The sequence below is a fragment of the Echeneis naucrates genome, chromosome 18 (genome assembly GCF_900963305.1).
Source record: "Echeneis naucrates chromosome 18, fEcheNa1.1, whole genome shotgun sequence".
NCBI classification, from domain to species: Eukaryota; Metazoa; Chordata; class Actinopteri; order Carangiformes; family Echeneidae; genus Echeneis; species Echeneis naucrates.
Genome location: NC_042528.1, coordinates 293,410 through 308,267, shown reverse-complemented (window position 1 = coordinate 308,267; position 14,858 = coordinate 293,410). Strand labels below are relative to the sequence as shown.

At 50.3% G+C, this 14,858-nt stretch overlaps 4 protein-coding genes across 5 annotated transcripts; 1 reads left to right on the top strand and 3 right to left on the bottom strand.

Annotated features, from left to right (window-relative positions):
* The first annotated feature begins 1,308 nt into the window (after nucleotides 1-1,308).
* On the top strand, nucleotides 1,309-6,275 carry LOC115058616 (RPA-related protein RADX). 2 transcript variants are annotated; one of them, XM_029526035.1, is made up of 19 exons: nucleotides 1,309-1,426; nucleotides 1,987-2,098; nucleotides 2,177-2,348; nucleotides 2,419-2,522; nucleotides 2,598-2,741; nucleotides 2,820-2,986; nucleotides 3,074-3,230; nucleotides 3,315-3,423; nucleotides 3,501-3,586; nucleotides 3,669-3,794; nucleotides 3,967-4,068; nucleotides 4,158-4,331; nucleotides 4,405-4,529; nucleotides 4,598-4,827; nucleotides 4,904-4,957; nucleotides 5,032-5,075; nucleotides 5,154-5,411; nucleotides 5,490-5,636; nucleotides 5,736-6,275. In XM_029526035.1, exons 1-19 carry the CDS (start codon nucleotides 1,331-1,333, stop codon nucleotides 5,861-5,863), a joined length of 2,535 nt encoding a protein of 844 aa, XP_029381895.1. In that variant the 5' UTR covers nucleotides 1,309-1,330; the 3' UTR covers nucleotides 5,864-6,275. The 2 variants fall into 2 exon arrangements, with proteins under 2 accessions (XP_029381895.1, XP_029381894.1); XM_029526034.1 differs by having other exon boundaries at nucleotides 2,820-3,230.
* A 205-nt stretch (nucleotides 6,276-6,480) lies between these two features.
* LOC115059228 (asialoglycoprotein receptor 1-like) lies at nucleotides 6,481-8,311 on the bottom strand. The gene is given in 9 exon segments (XM_029526881.1): nucleotides 6,481-6,549; nucleotides 6,551-6,662; nucleotides 6,788-6,897; nucleotides 6,974-7,128; nucleotides 7,200-7,292; nucleotides 7,714-7,779; nucleotides 7,868-7,957; nucleotides 8,038-8,145; nucleotides 8,254-8,311. Coding segments are annotated over 9 exon segments (861 nt in total).
* A 368-nt stretch (nucleotides 8,312-8,679) lies between these two features.
* On the bottom strand, nucleotides 8,680-12,569 carry asgr1a (asialoglycoprotein receptor 1a). Its single transcript, XM_029526089.1, has 9 exons — nucleotides 12,390-12,569; nucleotides 11,882-11,957; nucleotides 10,350-10,457; nucleotides 10,062-10,160; nucleotides 9,880-9,945; nucleotides 9,682-9,774; nucleotides 9,433-9,587; nucleotides 9,113-9,222; nucleotides 8,680-9,015 (listed from the first exon to the last, which is right to left on the bottom strand). Exons 2-9 carry the CDS (start codon nucleotides 11,934-11,936, stop codon nucleotides 8,859-8,861), a joined length of 843 nt encoding a protein of 280 aa, XP_029381949.1. The 5' UTR covers nucleotides 11,937-11,957; nucleotides 12,390-12,569; the 3' UTR covers nucleotides 8,680-8,858.
* An 834-nt stretch (nucleotides 12,570-13,403) lies between these two features.
* Nucleotides 13,404-14,802, bottom strand: cyb5d1 (cytochrome b5 domain containing 1). Its single transcript, XM_029526094.1, has 4 exons — nucleotides 14,361-14,802; nucleotides 14,195-14,275; nucleotides 13,769-13,983; nucleotides 13,404-13,666 (listed from the first exon to the last, which is right to left on the bottom strand). Exons 1-4 carry the CDS (start codon nucleotides 14,506-14,508, stop codon nucleotides 13,436-13,438), a joined length of 675 nt encoding a protein of 224 aa, XP_029381954.1. The 5' UTR covers nucleotides 14,509-14,802; the 3' UTR covers nucleotides 13,404-13,435.
* Nucleotides 14,803-14,858: the final 56 nt, after the last annotated feature.

Genomic DNA, 14,858 nt, shown 5'->3' with positions numbered 1-14,858 from the left:
GACGTTGACAGATCAGGACCAACCTGAGAGGCCTGTCAGGTACACAACTGCAGCACAGATTACATGACAAACGTTTGTGTTGCTGTTGTGTTTCCATCAGACTTCATTAATACAGATTCATTCACTCACAACCATCAGTGACCAACAATTAATCTGTACACACAAACCAGCTGAGCTGCACAACTGTTTGTATCTGCAGTGTTGTTGTTGACTGTTCTTTTGTGTGTTGTCTTTGTGTGATCTTTTTGCGTGTTGACTGTTCTTTTGTGTGTTGTCTTTGTGTGATCTTTTTGCGTGTTGTCTTTGTGTGATCTTTTTGTGTGTTGTTATTGTTGACTGTTCTTTTTGTGTGATCTTTTTGCGTGTTGACTGTTCTTTTGTGCGTTGTCTTTGTGTGATCTTTTTGTGTGTTGTCTTTGTGTGATCTTTTTGCGTGTTGTTGACTGTTCTTTTGTGTGTTGTCTTTGTGTGATCTTTTTGTGTGTTGTCTTTGTGTGATCTTTTTGCATGTTGTTGACTGTTCTTTTGTGTGTTGTCTTTGTGTAATCTTTTTGTGTGTTGTTATTGTTGACTGTTCTTTTTGTGTGATCTTTTTGCGTGTTGTTGACTGTTCTTTTGTGTGTTGTCTTTGTGTGACCTTTTTGTGTGTTGTCTTTGTGTGATCTTTTTGCGTGTTGTTGACTGTTCTTTTGTGTGTTGTCTTTGTGTGATCTTTTTGTGTGTTGTCTTTGTGTGATCTTTTTGCATGTTGTTGACTGTTCTTTTGTGTGTTGTCTTTGTGTAATCTTTTTGTGTGTTGTTATTGTTGACTGTTCTTTTTGTGTGATCTTTTTGCGTGTTGACTGTTCTTTTGTGCGTTGTCTTTGTGTGATCTTTTGTGCGTTGTCTTTGTGTGATCTTTTTGCGTGTTGTTGACTGTTCTTTTGTGTGTTGTCTTTGTGTGATCATTTTGCGTGTTGACTGTTCTTTTGTGCGTTGTCTTTGTGTGATCTTTTGTGCGTTGTCTTTGTGTGATCTTTTTGCGTGTTGTTGACTGTTCTTTTGTGTGTTGTCTTTGTGTGATCTTTTTGTGTTATCACGCCAAAATGAATTTCTGTGGAACAAACACGGTTGTTGTTGTTGTTCCTGTTGTGTGTGTTACTCAGTGTGTCCGTTGGGGGTCGCTGTAGTTTTATTGTGGTGTTTGTAACGCAGAATAAGAAACAGCAGACTGACATGAATCCAGTTAACCAATCAAACCGGACCTTTAATCCCGGAAACGCGCGAATGTTTATGACGTCACAGGAGGACAAACTCCCACAATGCACCGCGCTGTTATTGTTGTCCCAACATGGCGACTCCGGCCTGCGTCTTCCACAGAACCCTGATTCGGTCCAGACCCGATCCGGACCCGCTTCTGAGCCGGGACAGACCCGGACCGAACAAGGTATCAGACCCGGACCGGGTTTCTTCTAACAGACCAGATGTTTGAACCGCCGGTTTTACCGGGAACAACTTAGAAACAGCTTTAATGTGCACAGACCGAACGGGAGGATGTTTACTGTGTGTGAAGCTGTTCTGGTTCTGGTTCTGGTTCTGTTCTGGTTCATGTTCAGGTTCAGATTCAGATTCAGGTTCTGGTTCAGGTTCCAGTTCATGTTCAGGTTTAATGTGCACAGACCGAACAGGATGATGTTTACTGTGTGTGAAGCAGTTCTGGTTCTGGTTCTGGTTCTGTTCTGGTTCAGATTCAGGTTTAATGTGCACAGACCGAACAGGATGATGTTTACTGTGTGTGAAGCTGTTCTGGTTCAGGTTCTGGTTCTGGTTCTGGTTCCTGTTCAGGTTCAGGTTCAGGTTCAGATTCAGGTTCTGGTTCAGGTTCTGGTTCTGGTTCTGGTTCCAGTTTAATGTGCACAGACAGAATGGGATGATGCTTCCTGTGTGAGTTGGAACAGCACGTTCAGCCTCCTGTCTTCTTGTTTTGCCCTCATCTTTGTCTTGCAGACTGTCTCTTCCTGTCCCGCCGTCTGCAGGGACTTCCTGTCCGTGGTGGACCTGCAGCGTTACAGCAGAGACCAGGGCTCGTCGGTCTACTTCCCCCAGGCCGTCCTCAGCAGTGAGACTCACCACACGTCTGCTGGGTTCCTTCAGTAGATGATGTCACTTCCCGCTCTGACCCGTTTCCTGTCTCCAGGTGATGACCTGTATGACGTCACACTTACAGACGGGGACTGTCGGCTTCAGGTGACTCTGGATCCTGGTCTGAACCGGCTGGTGGAGAGGCACGTCCTGCGTCCAGGGTCCAGCCTACGTAACGTCATGTTCACCGCCGCCATGACCGCTCAGCTCCACCCAGCATGCCCCGGGTGAGTGAGGACAGGTGAGTCCGCCCAGCGCTGTAGTCAGGGATCAGGTCTAAGGTTTCTGCTCCTGCAGCTACAGACTGGTGAGTGTGGAGGTCAGAGAGGACGATGACGGCGTCAGACGCACCGATGTGGACTGGAACTCTCTGCCCTGGTTTGGATCCTCAGAACGTGCAGGTAAGGCAAGACGGTGACCACAGCTCTAAGCCCCGCCCCCATGATTCTGATTGGCTGATTGATCCTGTGCTTCAGGCCCTGTGGTTCCTCTAAGAGCCAGCAGGAGTGTGTTCCTGCCTCTGTGGAACAATGTGGACTACAGCGGGCAGGCGTGGAGGGAAGCCCCGCCCACTGAGGAAGAGGAGGAGGAGGAGGAGGAGGAGGAGGAGGAGGAAGAAGGTGGAGCTCTTTGAATCCATCATACGTAGAATCAGTAAGTTCAGACATGAACACAAACAGACTTGAATGTCTCATCAGGACGGCGTCCTGCTGTCAGCGTCTCCGGGCTGCGAGAGTCCTTCCTGTCAGGTGACCGCCGCGTCACCAGGGGCGCCGTCCAACATCAGCTGATCGTACGCATCATCAACAAGTCACACCTGATGTATTATGGGAGACCAGACAGAAACTGTGATTGTCCTTATAAGGTCAGTGAGACAGTGAGTCCTCAAACACAGATTGGCTGGTGTTTTGTTAAAGATGGACGCCTGTGGGCCGTCTCTCTGTCCGTCCAGGCCATGTTGGAAGTGAGTGACAGGACGGGCAGTGTGTGTGCGGTGCTGTGGAACAGCGTGTGTGTCAGCTGGTATCGCTGCCTGAAGCCCGGTGACATCATCAGCCTGAGCTGCTATCGGGTCAAACAGCGTTACGGCGCTCAGACGGACGACATAGGTAACCGTGATCTGAGCGGCGACGTCCTGGTATTCCTGAAGCTGACAGCGAGGTCCGACCGCTCTCTGTTTCTGCTTCTGTCAGAGATCAGCGTGAACAGCAGGAACCCCACGGCACAGATCTCCCTTCTCCCAGAATCCTCTGTTTCACCTGAACACCTGCCACCTGCACCGCCCTACAGCTTCTACAGCAGGTACACACACACAGAGGACACACAAAGACAACACACACACACACACACACACACACTCTCATCCCTCTCTCTGTCAGTAAGGAAATCCTGGATCGTCCCCACAGCTCTGTGCTCGATGTCATTGGTCTGCTGACCTTCTCAGGACGACCAGAGCGAATCAGAAGTAAGGGTGAGGGTTGTCATGGTTACCTTCATTACGGTGACTTGCGTTTAGTTTGACCTGAATCTGGTGTTTTCATTGGTAGATAGTCGACGGGTGGAGCTTTTAGAGTACCGCTGGCTGCGATTGGAAGATGGGACCAGCGATCAGCCAATCATGGTGAAGCTCTTCTCCACGTCGCAACCTGAAACCCACCGCAAGCTCCACCCACGTGAGAGAAACACACAGGAAGACGTTTTAGAAGAGCTGCGGAAGTTAAATGTGAAATGAGTACATTAATGTGTTCCTGATGTCTCATGTCTCTCGTCTGATGTCTCTTGTCTGATGTCTCTTGTCTTGTGTCTCGTGTCTGATGTCTTCTGTCTCGTGTCTCATGTCTCCAGTGTCCGTGGTGGTCTGTTCAAGACTGAAGTTGATCAGAGTTGGAGATCAAACTCATGGCCACTTCCTGACCAACACAGCTTACACTCAGGTGTACTGCACAGGTAACGCCTGCCCACTGGGCCATAGTGTTGTGATGTCATCAGCATGTGACCTGAAGTCTGTCCTGTCTTCTGATTGGCTGCTTGGACAGGCCTGGGCCACCACTCAGAGATGAGTTACCGTAATCTGCTCCCGGTGCGACGCTTCCTCCAATGGCTGAGGACGCAGGACGACCAGCAGGTGCTGAGCCGGGCTCTGATTGGAGGATTCTTCCTGTTCCCGCCCCCTCCAGTCACCTTGGAAACGTACATGAAAGACTGCAGAGGTCAGAGGTCGGAGGTCATATCTGTCAAATCTGTCAAAAAAAACACTTCTCCTTTAAGCATGTGTGTTCACAGGTGAGCCAGGTTTCTTGCGGGGGGCGGAGCTTCAGAGGGAGGTGGAGAGGCTTTGTTACCGAGAACGACGGACCCTCAGTATCCAGGCCACAGTTACCATGGTTACCTACAGCTGCAGAGGAGAGGTGAGGAGGGCTCCTCTGATTGGCTGCTCCCTTCCCAGGTCATGTGATCAGCTGTCTTCTTCCTGCAGGAGCATCGATCTCTGTTTTGGACACACCGAGCTTCGTCTCTGTCCCCGTTTTCCTCCTCGTCCTCCCCCCGTCTCCTCAAGTCCTGCGCTGACCCGTCTCCTCTCCCGCCCCTCTCCGCCTGCTCCACCCCCCGTTCATTCAGACCCCCCCACTTCTCTCCCCCTTCCTCTCTATCTGCATCCTCAACCGTCAGTCAGCTGACGCCTTGGCGCCTGGACTCCAGAGCAGGGTGAGACATGACCGCCATGACATCACAGCGGTTCAGTTCGTACACTCGGGTTTCAGCATCACTCTGGTTGTTTCAGGAGGAAGTCGGCGAAGAGGAAGCAGCTGGTGCCGCCTGAGACGCCCAACAGGAGGTGAGCCTCACGCCATTTCCTGTCAACGTTCCTCATGGGACACCTGGAGATGACAAACTGTTTTCCCTCCACAGACGACCACGAGTCACATTACAGCCGGAGCAAGACGGCAAGACAGGTGAGAGACGGCGTCGGGGACAAAGACGTCCCTCAGTTCAAGCTGATGATGACGATCGTACTGTCCATGTGTCTGCAGTGATTCTGTTTGACGCCTCGATGGAGTTTCTAGAAAACACGAACACGGACGAAGATGAGAGCGATGATGACGACGACTCGTCTTTTGTCACCGCCCCCCTCACACCCTCCTTCCCTCCCATCGCCATGGAGACACTGCCGATGCGTTATGACCACACCCACAGGGAGGAGCAAAGTGTTGCTGTGGGAATGGGGGGCGTGGTGACAGCTGGGAGGTTTCAGTCCGCCCTCAAGGATTATTACACACTGAGACTGAGAGGTACACACAGACGCACACGCACACACACACACTTATAACCGATCAATAACATTGATCAGTGACTCGGTCTCCCTTCAGCTCTGTCAGACGGCATGCTGGTCGATGCCATCTTCCTCCCCCATAACTCCTCCCCCTCTCCTTCTTCCCTCCCTCCTCACGCCAACACCTGGACCTCCATCTTGTCTCACGGAGCCTTCTCTTCACACAAACCTCCACCTTCACCAGGTCAGCGCGCACACACACACAAAGCTCTGAGTCCAGAAATGTTTTCTACAACAAGCAGCACACACATGATGATGATGACGACGGTCCCCTGTCTCACAGCTGACCTCATCGGCATGGCGGCACAGCTGACCAACCAGAGGCTGGTTTGTGTCCTGGAGGCGTGTCATCTGGGCGGAGCCTCCACTGAGCTGGTCCTGAGTCGAGCCTTCCACCTGCCGGAGTTGTAGTGGGTTTTTGGTTTTAGTTTTGTTGTTGTTGTTTGGATGTTTTAAAACTTGAAGGAACATCGTTGCACTCGATCACTTTATCCCCTTCTGGGAGTTTTATTCTGAACTACATTTAAAAAACACCAGCGACAGACTTTCTCTTTTTAAACTCTGTTGGTGTCTCACACACACAGACACACTAAAAGAAAACTGTATTTATGTTGATGTTTAACATCTTTACTGCTATAGTGTTTTTTTTGTTAGTTTTTTTTTTAAGTTCAAAGTTCCTGGCACTTTCTGCACACTTTTATTTTGAAGGTTTGCATTGTGGCGAGACAAGTTTCTATTTCAAAAATGTAAGTCTTGAGTGTAAGTGTTGTGTTGTGTTGTTGCCTCTTCAGCTGACGACAACTAAAATATTTTTTTCTACTCAGAAGAACTTTTGTTTCTGTTTGATTTCTTGATGAACTTTAAAAACATCAAACAAAAGTCATGTTACAGTTTTATTGGATCGGGAAACACTGAAGTGAAGACACACACAGACACACACAGACACACACACACACACACACACACACACTCAGTACCACACATTAGTATCTGTGTGACGTTGAGGAACAGCATCGTTTGTCCTTTCATTAAAGAAAAACTGAGAAGCCCTCCTCAGCGCCGCTGGCTGTGTCTCTGGCAGATGTAGCGCAGCCGGGTGGAGCAGTGAAGGTCGTTGAGACGTCCGTCGCTGTGAATGTGAGCGCAGTCCTCGTCGCCGGGACCGAGACCGTGATTGGTCCAACTGTCGGGCTGTCCCGGTCTCCAGCGCCTGGAACGAGACAGACAGGAAGAAGACTCGTGCTCTGACACCACAACCTTGTCAATGCGTAGTAAAGAAACAGTTCCCAGAATTCATAGCTCAGGTTCCCACAGGTATACAAATCAAACGCTCACCTGCGGTTCATGATGTACGGCGTCTGGTTCACCCACTCCCACTTCCCCGTCCGCTCATCAGTCAGACCGATCCAGAAGAACGCACCCGAGAGGTGACTGGTCACATAGTCCTGGAAACAGACGGGAGTCAGACAGGGGTCAAAGGTTTCACAGGTAGAGTCAGCCCAGGGGTCAGAGGTCACTGACCCACTCTTCGTCGGTGATGAGGATGGCCAGGTGGGACTCGTGTGCGTTGCACCAGTCTCTGGCCTCTTGCCAAGGCAGCGTCGTCCGGCTGAACAGGTAACAGGAAGTCCCAGAAAGCTCCCAGCCCAGAGGACAGCAGCCGGCCGCAACCGAGCCTGAGGATGGACACAGTCTGAGACACACGTCTTCGAAACCACATCGGGGGGGCCGGGTCATGTGACTCTACCGTTATTGATGAGGTGTTCGACGGTACATTTGAGATTAGCAACAGCTTTACTGATGGAGTCCAGAGCGGAGAGCTGCTTCAACGCCTCCGATACTGGGGGGGAGAGAGAGAGAGAAAGCTGGTGAATACAGTCCGTCATCATCATCACCATCATCATCATCATCATCATCACCATCATCATCATCATCATCATCATCATCATCATCATCATCATCATCACCACCATCATCATCATCATCACCACCATCATCATCATCATCACCACCATCATCATCATCATCATCATCATCATCATCATCATCATCATCATCACCACCATCATCATCATCACCACCACCATCATCATCATCATCATCACCATCATCATCATCATCACCATCATCATCATCATCATCATCATCATCATCATCACCATCATCATCATCATCATCACCATCATCATCATCATCATCATCATCACCACCATCATCATCATCATCATCACCACCATCATCATCATCATCATCATCACCACCTAAGGTCAGCTGATCCTTGTTGTTCTCCACAGCAAACGACAGTCGGCGAACGTCTTTAGCTGCGTCTGGACGGAGCAGAAGGTTCGACAGTGAACACCTCTGAGGGAGGAGAAGAAGCTGGAAGATGTGAGACAGGTGAGACAGGTGTGTTACCTTTGGCGAGCTGCTGAGCAGCACCCATGGACTCCGTCATGTTGGACATACTCTTCTCCAGAGACCACAGTCGATTTGATGCTGATGTGTCTGCACACAAAATCAAGATATGATCAGAAATCCTGTGTGTGTGTGTGTGTGTGTGTGTGTGTGTGTGTGTGCGCGCTCACTGCTCGCTCCCACTGCTATGATCACAATCAGGATGACTGTCGCTGTCAGAGCAGGAAACAACCAACGTCTGAACCTGGAGACACCTGAGAGAGAGACAGGTGGAGTCTCTGACAGACAGACAGGTGACAGACAGAGGGACGGTTAGAGAGACAGGTGTAGAGACAGACAGTTCGTCAGTCTTGTTTGATGCCTCATATTTAAGGACAGACAGGTACCTTTGGTCCAGAAAGAGCTGCTGTCGTCTTCAGTGTTGTCATGGTATTCAGTCGTCATGGCGATGTCTCCTCACCTTGTGTCTTGCTCCTCCTTCTTCTTCTTCTGCTTCACGGTGAATCTTGACAACAGTCTGACTGTCCAGCACGGAGCTGAAGGTCAATGACCACAGAACGCACTTTGAACCGGAGTGCTGTGTGTGTGTGTGTCTGTTTAAACAGACGCACACACGTTTGTGTTACCTGGACTTTGTCTGTCATTGGAGTGACTTCATGTCCCAGGCCCCGCCCCCGAACGGACACTGTCCCCCTCTCAGTGTCCAGACAGTCAAACTGCTCCATTTCAGGAATTTTTATTTGTCACTGTGGGCCCCAAACATTTGCTTCATTGGACTTGAATGAATGGGAAGTCTGACACATTTGAGAGAACGTATTTATTTTCAAAGAAGCAGAGATGACACTCCTGAGACATCAGGCAGCCATGTTGACTATTACTGTAGTTTATTATTGTTGTCTGACTGAAGCTCCGCCCACCAACACTCAGAACTGTTCAGCTTCTAATTGGTATATTTAGGTAAACAGTGAGTGGGCGGGGCCAGGCGGTCTGCTCAGGCGTGCCGGCTGTGGCTCTGGCAGACAAACTTCATGTGGATGGAGCAGTGCAGGTCATTGAGGCGTCCGTTCCGGTGCAGGTGAGCACAGTCCTCGTTTCCGGGACCGAGACCGTGACCGCTCCAGTTATCGGGCTGTCCGGGGATCCAGTGCCTGGTCCCCATACGGCACAAATACAAACACACACAGGTTATCAAGCTGCTCCTGTCTCACCCATCTCACCTGTCTCACATCACAGAGGAAAAAGTACCTGCGCTGGAATGTGTATGGAGTCCAGTTCACCCACTCCCATCTCCCAGTTCTCCCATCGCTGAGACCGACCCAGAACCACTCATGGGCCGTCTGACCCGTCACAAAGTCCTGGATAGACAGACATTCAGTGAGACAGACAGACAGACAGACAGTCAGTCAGGAAGACAGACAGACAGACAGGGAGGCAGGGAGAGAAACAGGGAGACAGATAGTCAGTCAGTCAGAGAGACAGGCAGACAGTCAGGGAGACTGGGAGAGAAACAGGGAGACAGATAGTCAGTCAGTCAGAGAGACAGACAGACAGACAGCCTGTCTCACCCACTCCTTGTCCGTCCTCAAGATGACCAGGTGAGACATGTGTCTTTCACACCAAACTCTGGACTCGTTCCAGGACAGAGACAGACTGCTGAAGAAATAACAGCTGGAGTCAAACAGCTTCCAGCCCAGAGGACAGCAGCCGTCCACCTGAGAGCCTGAGGACACCGGGGACAGACAGACAGGTGTTCAGACAGACCGGTACTCAGGCCGTCACTGAAGGTACTCCAGTCATGTGACCTGAGGACGTACTGTTGTTGATGATGCGTTCAAGGGAACATTTGAGCGAAGCAACACTTCTGCTGAGAGAGTCCACCACTGACAACTGCTTCAGAGCCTCGGACACTGACGCACAAAAACACACACACACACACACACAGATTTGAAGGTGAACATGAAGACGTTCTTCAGAGACCAGTTTCTTGGTTCTGCTGGATTACACAGACTGACCTGAGACCAGCTGGTTCTTGTTGTTCTCCACAGTGAACTTCAGCAGGTGAACATCTTCAGCAGCTTCTGGAGCAGGAAACCCAGAAATTCAGCATGTTCAGACAGAGGCCATAAACTCATCAGGAAAACGGGACATTTTCCCATAGACTTCAGTACAGTACAGACATGTGTGTGCGTTTCACCTTGAGCTTGCTGCAGTGATGCGTTCAGGGACTGGATGACGTTGCTCAGGTCAGAAAGTCTCTGCTCGTCCGTCCACAGACGATTTGACGTCTTCACGTCTGATTGGACACAGCAGAGACCACATGACACTTTCTATCCCAAACAATCAAAAAATCTAATGGAGCTCGTTGATCTGGGTGGTTCGCTTCTCTGAAAATCAGCTGCTGATTCTGCAGTCACAGCTGTTAGCTGAGCTAGCTGTGTTAGCCTGTGTGTGTGTGTGTGTGTGTGTGTGTGTGTGCGCTCACTGCTCGCTCCCACTGCTATGATCACAATCAGGATGACTGTCGCTGTCAGAGCAGGAAACAACCAACGTCTGAACCTGGAGACACCTGAGAGAGAGACAGGTGGAGTCTCTGACAGACAGACAGGGGGACAGTTAGAGAGACAGGTTGAGTCTCTGATAGACAGACAGACAGGTGACAGACAGGGGGACAGTTAGAGAGACAGGTTGAGTCTCTGACAGACAGACAGGGGGACAGTTAGAGAGACAGGTTGAGTCTCTGATAGACAGACAGGGGGACGGTTAGAGAGACAGGTTGAGTCTCTGACAGACAGACAGGGGGACAGTTAGAGAGACAGGTTGAGTCTCTGACAGACAGAGAGGGGGACGGTTAGAGAGACAGGTGGAGTCTCTGATAGACAGACAGACAGGTGACAGACAGGGGGACAGTTAGAGAGACAGGTGACAGACAGGGGGACAGTTAGAGAGACAGGTTGAGTCTCTGATAGACAGACAGACAGGTGACAGACAGGGGGACAGTTAGAGAGACAGGTGGAGTCTCTGAAAGACAGACAGGGGGACAGTTAGAGAGACAGGTTGAGTCTCTGATAGACAGACAGACAGGGGGACAGTTAGAGAGACAGGTTGAGTCTCTGACAGACAGACAGGGGGACAGTTAGAGAGACAGGTTGAGTCTCTGATAGACAGACAGACAGGTGACAGACAGGGGGACAGTTAGAGAGACAGGTGGAGTCTCTGACAGACAGACAGGGGGACAGTTAGAGAGACAGGTGGAGTCTCTGATAGACAGACAGGGGGACGGTTAGAGAGCCAGGTGGAGTCTCTGACAGACAGACAGGGGGACGGTTAGAGAGACATGTGACAGACAGGGGGACAGTTAGAGAGACAGGTGGAGTCTCTGATAGACAGACAGGGGGACGGTTAGAGAGACAGGTGACAGACAGGTGGACAGTTAGAGAGACAGGTGGAGTCTCTGACAGACAGACAGGGGGACGGTTAGAGAGACAGGTGGAGTCTCTGACAGACAGACAGGGGGACGGTTAGAGAGACATGTGGAGTCTCTGACAGACAGACAGGGGGACGGTTAGAGAGACATGTGGAGTCTCTGACAGACAGACAGGGGGACAGTTAGAGAGACATGTGACAGACAGGGGGACGGTTAGAGAGACAGGTGGAGTCTCTGACAGACAGACAGGGGGACGGTTAGAGAGACAGGTGACAGACAGGGGGACAGTTAGAGAGACAGGTGACAGACAGGGGGACAGTTAGAGAGACAGGTGGAGTCTCTGACAGACAGACAGGGGGACGGTTAGAGAGACAGGTGGAGTCTCTGACAGACAGACAGGGGGACGGTTAGAGAGACATGTGGAGTCTCTGATAGACAGACTGGTGACAGACAGAGGGACGGTTAGACAGATGGCTGATTTGATGCTCTAACTCCGGACAGGTAAGCTGGAATTGTACCCCTCCAGGCCCAAAGGCAGGCAGTGAGTGCAGGCCGACGGTAGGGAGACAGACAGAGAGACAGACACGTACCTTTGGTCCACAGCACGCTGCGGTCATCTTCACTCTTATACTTGTAGTCGTCCATCTTGGCGATGTCTGTCCGGCCCTTTAAAATGAGGACAGTGACAGTGTCCACAGTCTGTCCCTCTCCATGGTGACCAACGTCTGACTTATCTGAACTTCCTTTCCACAGTTTCTCCAAAATAAAACCATGAGGAGCTAATCTGTTGGCTCTAATCACTTGAGTTCAGATAAACCTGTTTGTAGCCGCGTTAGCAGCTAGTTGAGGCTAATGTTAGCATGCTACATTAAAATCTCAGTGTTCCTAATAAACTGAGCTAAACTGTGTTTGTTGAGAGTTGTGTTGTGTTGTCGGTTCTAAAATAGGATACATAAGATTTTTTTCAAATAGCAATTAATTCAGAAGCCCTTAAAATGGTTGAGGGTTTCTCAGCTGAGTGCCGTCTAACTGTGAGCGGTAGAGATCCAACGGGCTAAAGGTCGGTTCAACAGCCAAACAAGACAAAGGTTTCCTCACGTGTTCAATCTGTAGCAGCTCTCCTCGTTTTCCTTTTCTTCACCAACAAACTGGTTTGTTCCAGTTTTAGAAAACGTTCCCCTCGTCTCTTCGGCGTCAATCTGAAGCTGCTCAAATATTCACATCATTTCTCAGATCTTCACATTTTTCTGTGAAATGATTCATCAAAACTTCTCCTTTATTCTTCCTTTTCTGCCACACGTTTCCGGAGGAGAACCTGATCCTCAGTGTTCACTTCCCCATCAAAGGCCGACCCATATTTGGTTCAGACCAGAACCACGAGACCTGATCCTGGGACAGACCTCCTTTTGGATTCTCTGGTTCTTTAGCTCTCTGGTTCTCTGGTTCTCTGGTTCTCTGTTTCTTTGGCTCTTTAGCTCTCTGGTTCGTTGGCTCTCTGTTTCTTTGGCTCTTTGGTTCTTTGGTTCTCTGTTTCTTTGGCTCTTTGGTTCTCTGGTTCTCTGTTTCTTTGGCTCTTTGGCTCTTTAGCTCTCTGGTTCTCTTGTTCTCTGGTTCTGTGGTTCTGTGGTTCTCTGGTTCTCTGTTTCTTTGGCTCTTTAGCTCTCTGGTTCTCTTGTTCTCTGGTTCTGTGGTTCTCTGTTTCTTTGGCTCTTTGGCTCTTTAGCTCTCTGGTTCTCTTGTTCTCTGGTTCTCTTGTTCTCTGGTTCTGTGGTTCTCTGTTTCTTTGGCTCTTTGGCTCTTTAGCTCTCTGGTTCTCTTGTTCTCTGGTTCTGTGGTTCTCTGTTTCTTTGGTTCTCTGTTTTTTTGGCTCTTTGGCTCTTTAGCTCTCTGGTTCTCTTGTTCTCTGGTTCTGTGGTTCTCTGTTTGTCTCCACAGACTCAGATCAGGTGCAGACCAAACACAGACAGGGTAGAACATTGATCATGTGACAGACGTTATCTGAACTGTTCCAGCTGGTTCCTGAAGGTTCAGTCATCCTTTCACATTAAAATAACTTTTATTAAAATGAGCAAAGTAACAATCTGACATGAACATTTAATGAACCCCCCCGAACGTCTCCTACGACTTCATGATGAGGTCAGAGGTCACGCCTCGCTGAGGTCGTCGTTGAAGTGAAGGAGGATGGCGGGGGTGAAGAGGTCTCGGTCCAGTCGCAGCCGGTCCAGCTCGTGGTCGTCGTCTTGAACGTTGTTCTCGCTGAGCGTCCTGCTCATGTCCAGACTGACGCCGTTGTGCTTCCAGGTGTAGCTGCAGGCGTGGGAGTTGTAGGGCAGGTAACGCTGCAGGATCTCAGCCAGAGTCTCCTCTGAACACACCTGAGGAGCAGCACGGCCAATCAGCTCTCTGCATCCATCCAGACGGTCTTACACCGTACATGGACAAAGCTACCCAGAGTGCACCTGGTATAGGTGCCTCACCTGTAGCCGCTGCTCCTGTGACGTCAGCGTGTTGATGACCCGGATCCACCTGGCTTTAGCTGTCAGCAGTCCCACTTCGTAGCGTCGATCCCTCCACCAGGGCTGGCCGATGACTCCGGCCCAGTCAGAGCGTGGGCCTGCAGGGGGGACGTGCACAAAGCGCCCCCTGGGGGTGTAGTACCTCAGACAGCTCGTTAGGGGGTCCACGAAACCTCAGGACCTGAAGGGGCACAGAGACACACATGGAGGACTCATCTGCCATTTTTATATTTGGATGTTTGATGATTACGTCATTGCTACATCGAGTCCCTGAAGTGTTGCTGAATGACGCTCCGCACTTTTACTTTGAAAGGCAGCTGTGTATTGGTACTTTTACTTTGGTGGAGGACCCGAGTCCTCCTGTGAGGATCCGGTTTTGGTCTGTGCTCACGTCTTTGGTGTCCGGGTCGAACCAGGAGCTGATGTCCTGACCTGCAGCCTCCATGATGGGCAGCAGCAGAGCGTCACCTGCGGACACACACACACCTGAGCCGGTCAGCTGAGACGTGACGCTGCAGGCGGACCGGACCGGGCCGGGCCGGGCCGGACTCACCTTGGTACTGCCTCATCAGGGGGGTCAGGTCGCACACTTTGCCCAGAAAGGACACCCACAGGTCCGTGGCCGTGTTGTGAACGGCCACCTGGGCGGGAGTGAAGAAGTTCGGTCCGTCCATCACCGACTGATGTTGTCCTGTCACCATGGCGACACGGCGAGGGGCGGGGCCGTGACGTCAGAACAAACGCCTGCCCGCTCCCTCACTGAAATTGGATTTGTGATCACTTACATTGATCAATAACATTGATTGGTTTTCTGCATCATCTTCACAAAATAAAACAGAAACATCACAACCATCTGTTTCCTGTTTTTGTTTTATTTATCTAACGAGCCGCTTCGTTATATTTACTGTTGTCTCTCTCTCTGCACTGTCTGTATGTCTCTCTCCCGCTCTCTCTCTCTCTCTCTCTCTCTGTCTGTACTGTCTGTATGTCTCTCTCCCTCTCTCTCTCTCTGTACTGTCTGTATGTCTCTCTCTCTGTACTCTGTGTATGT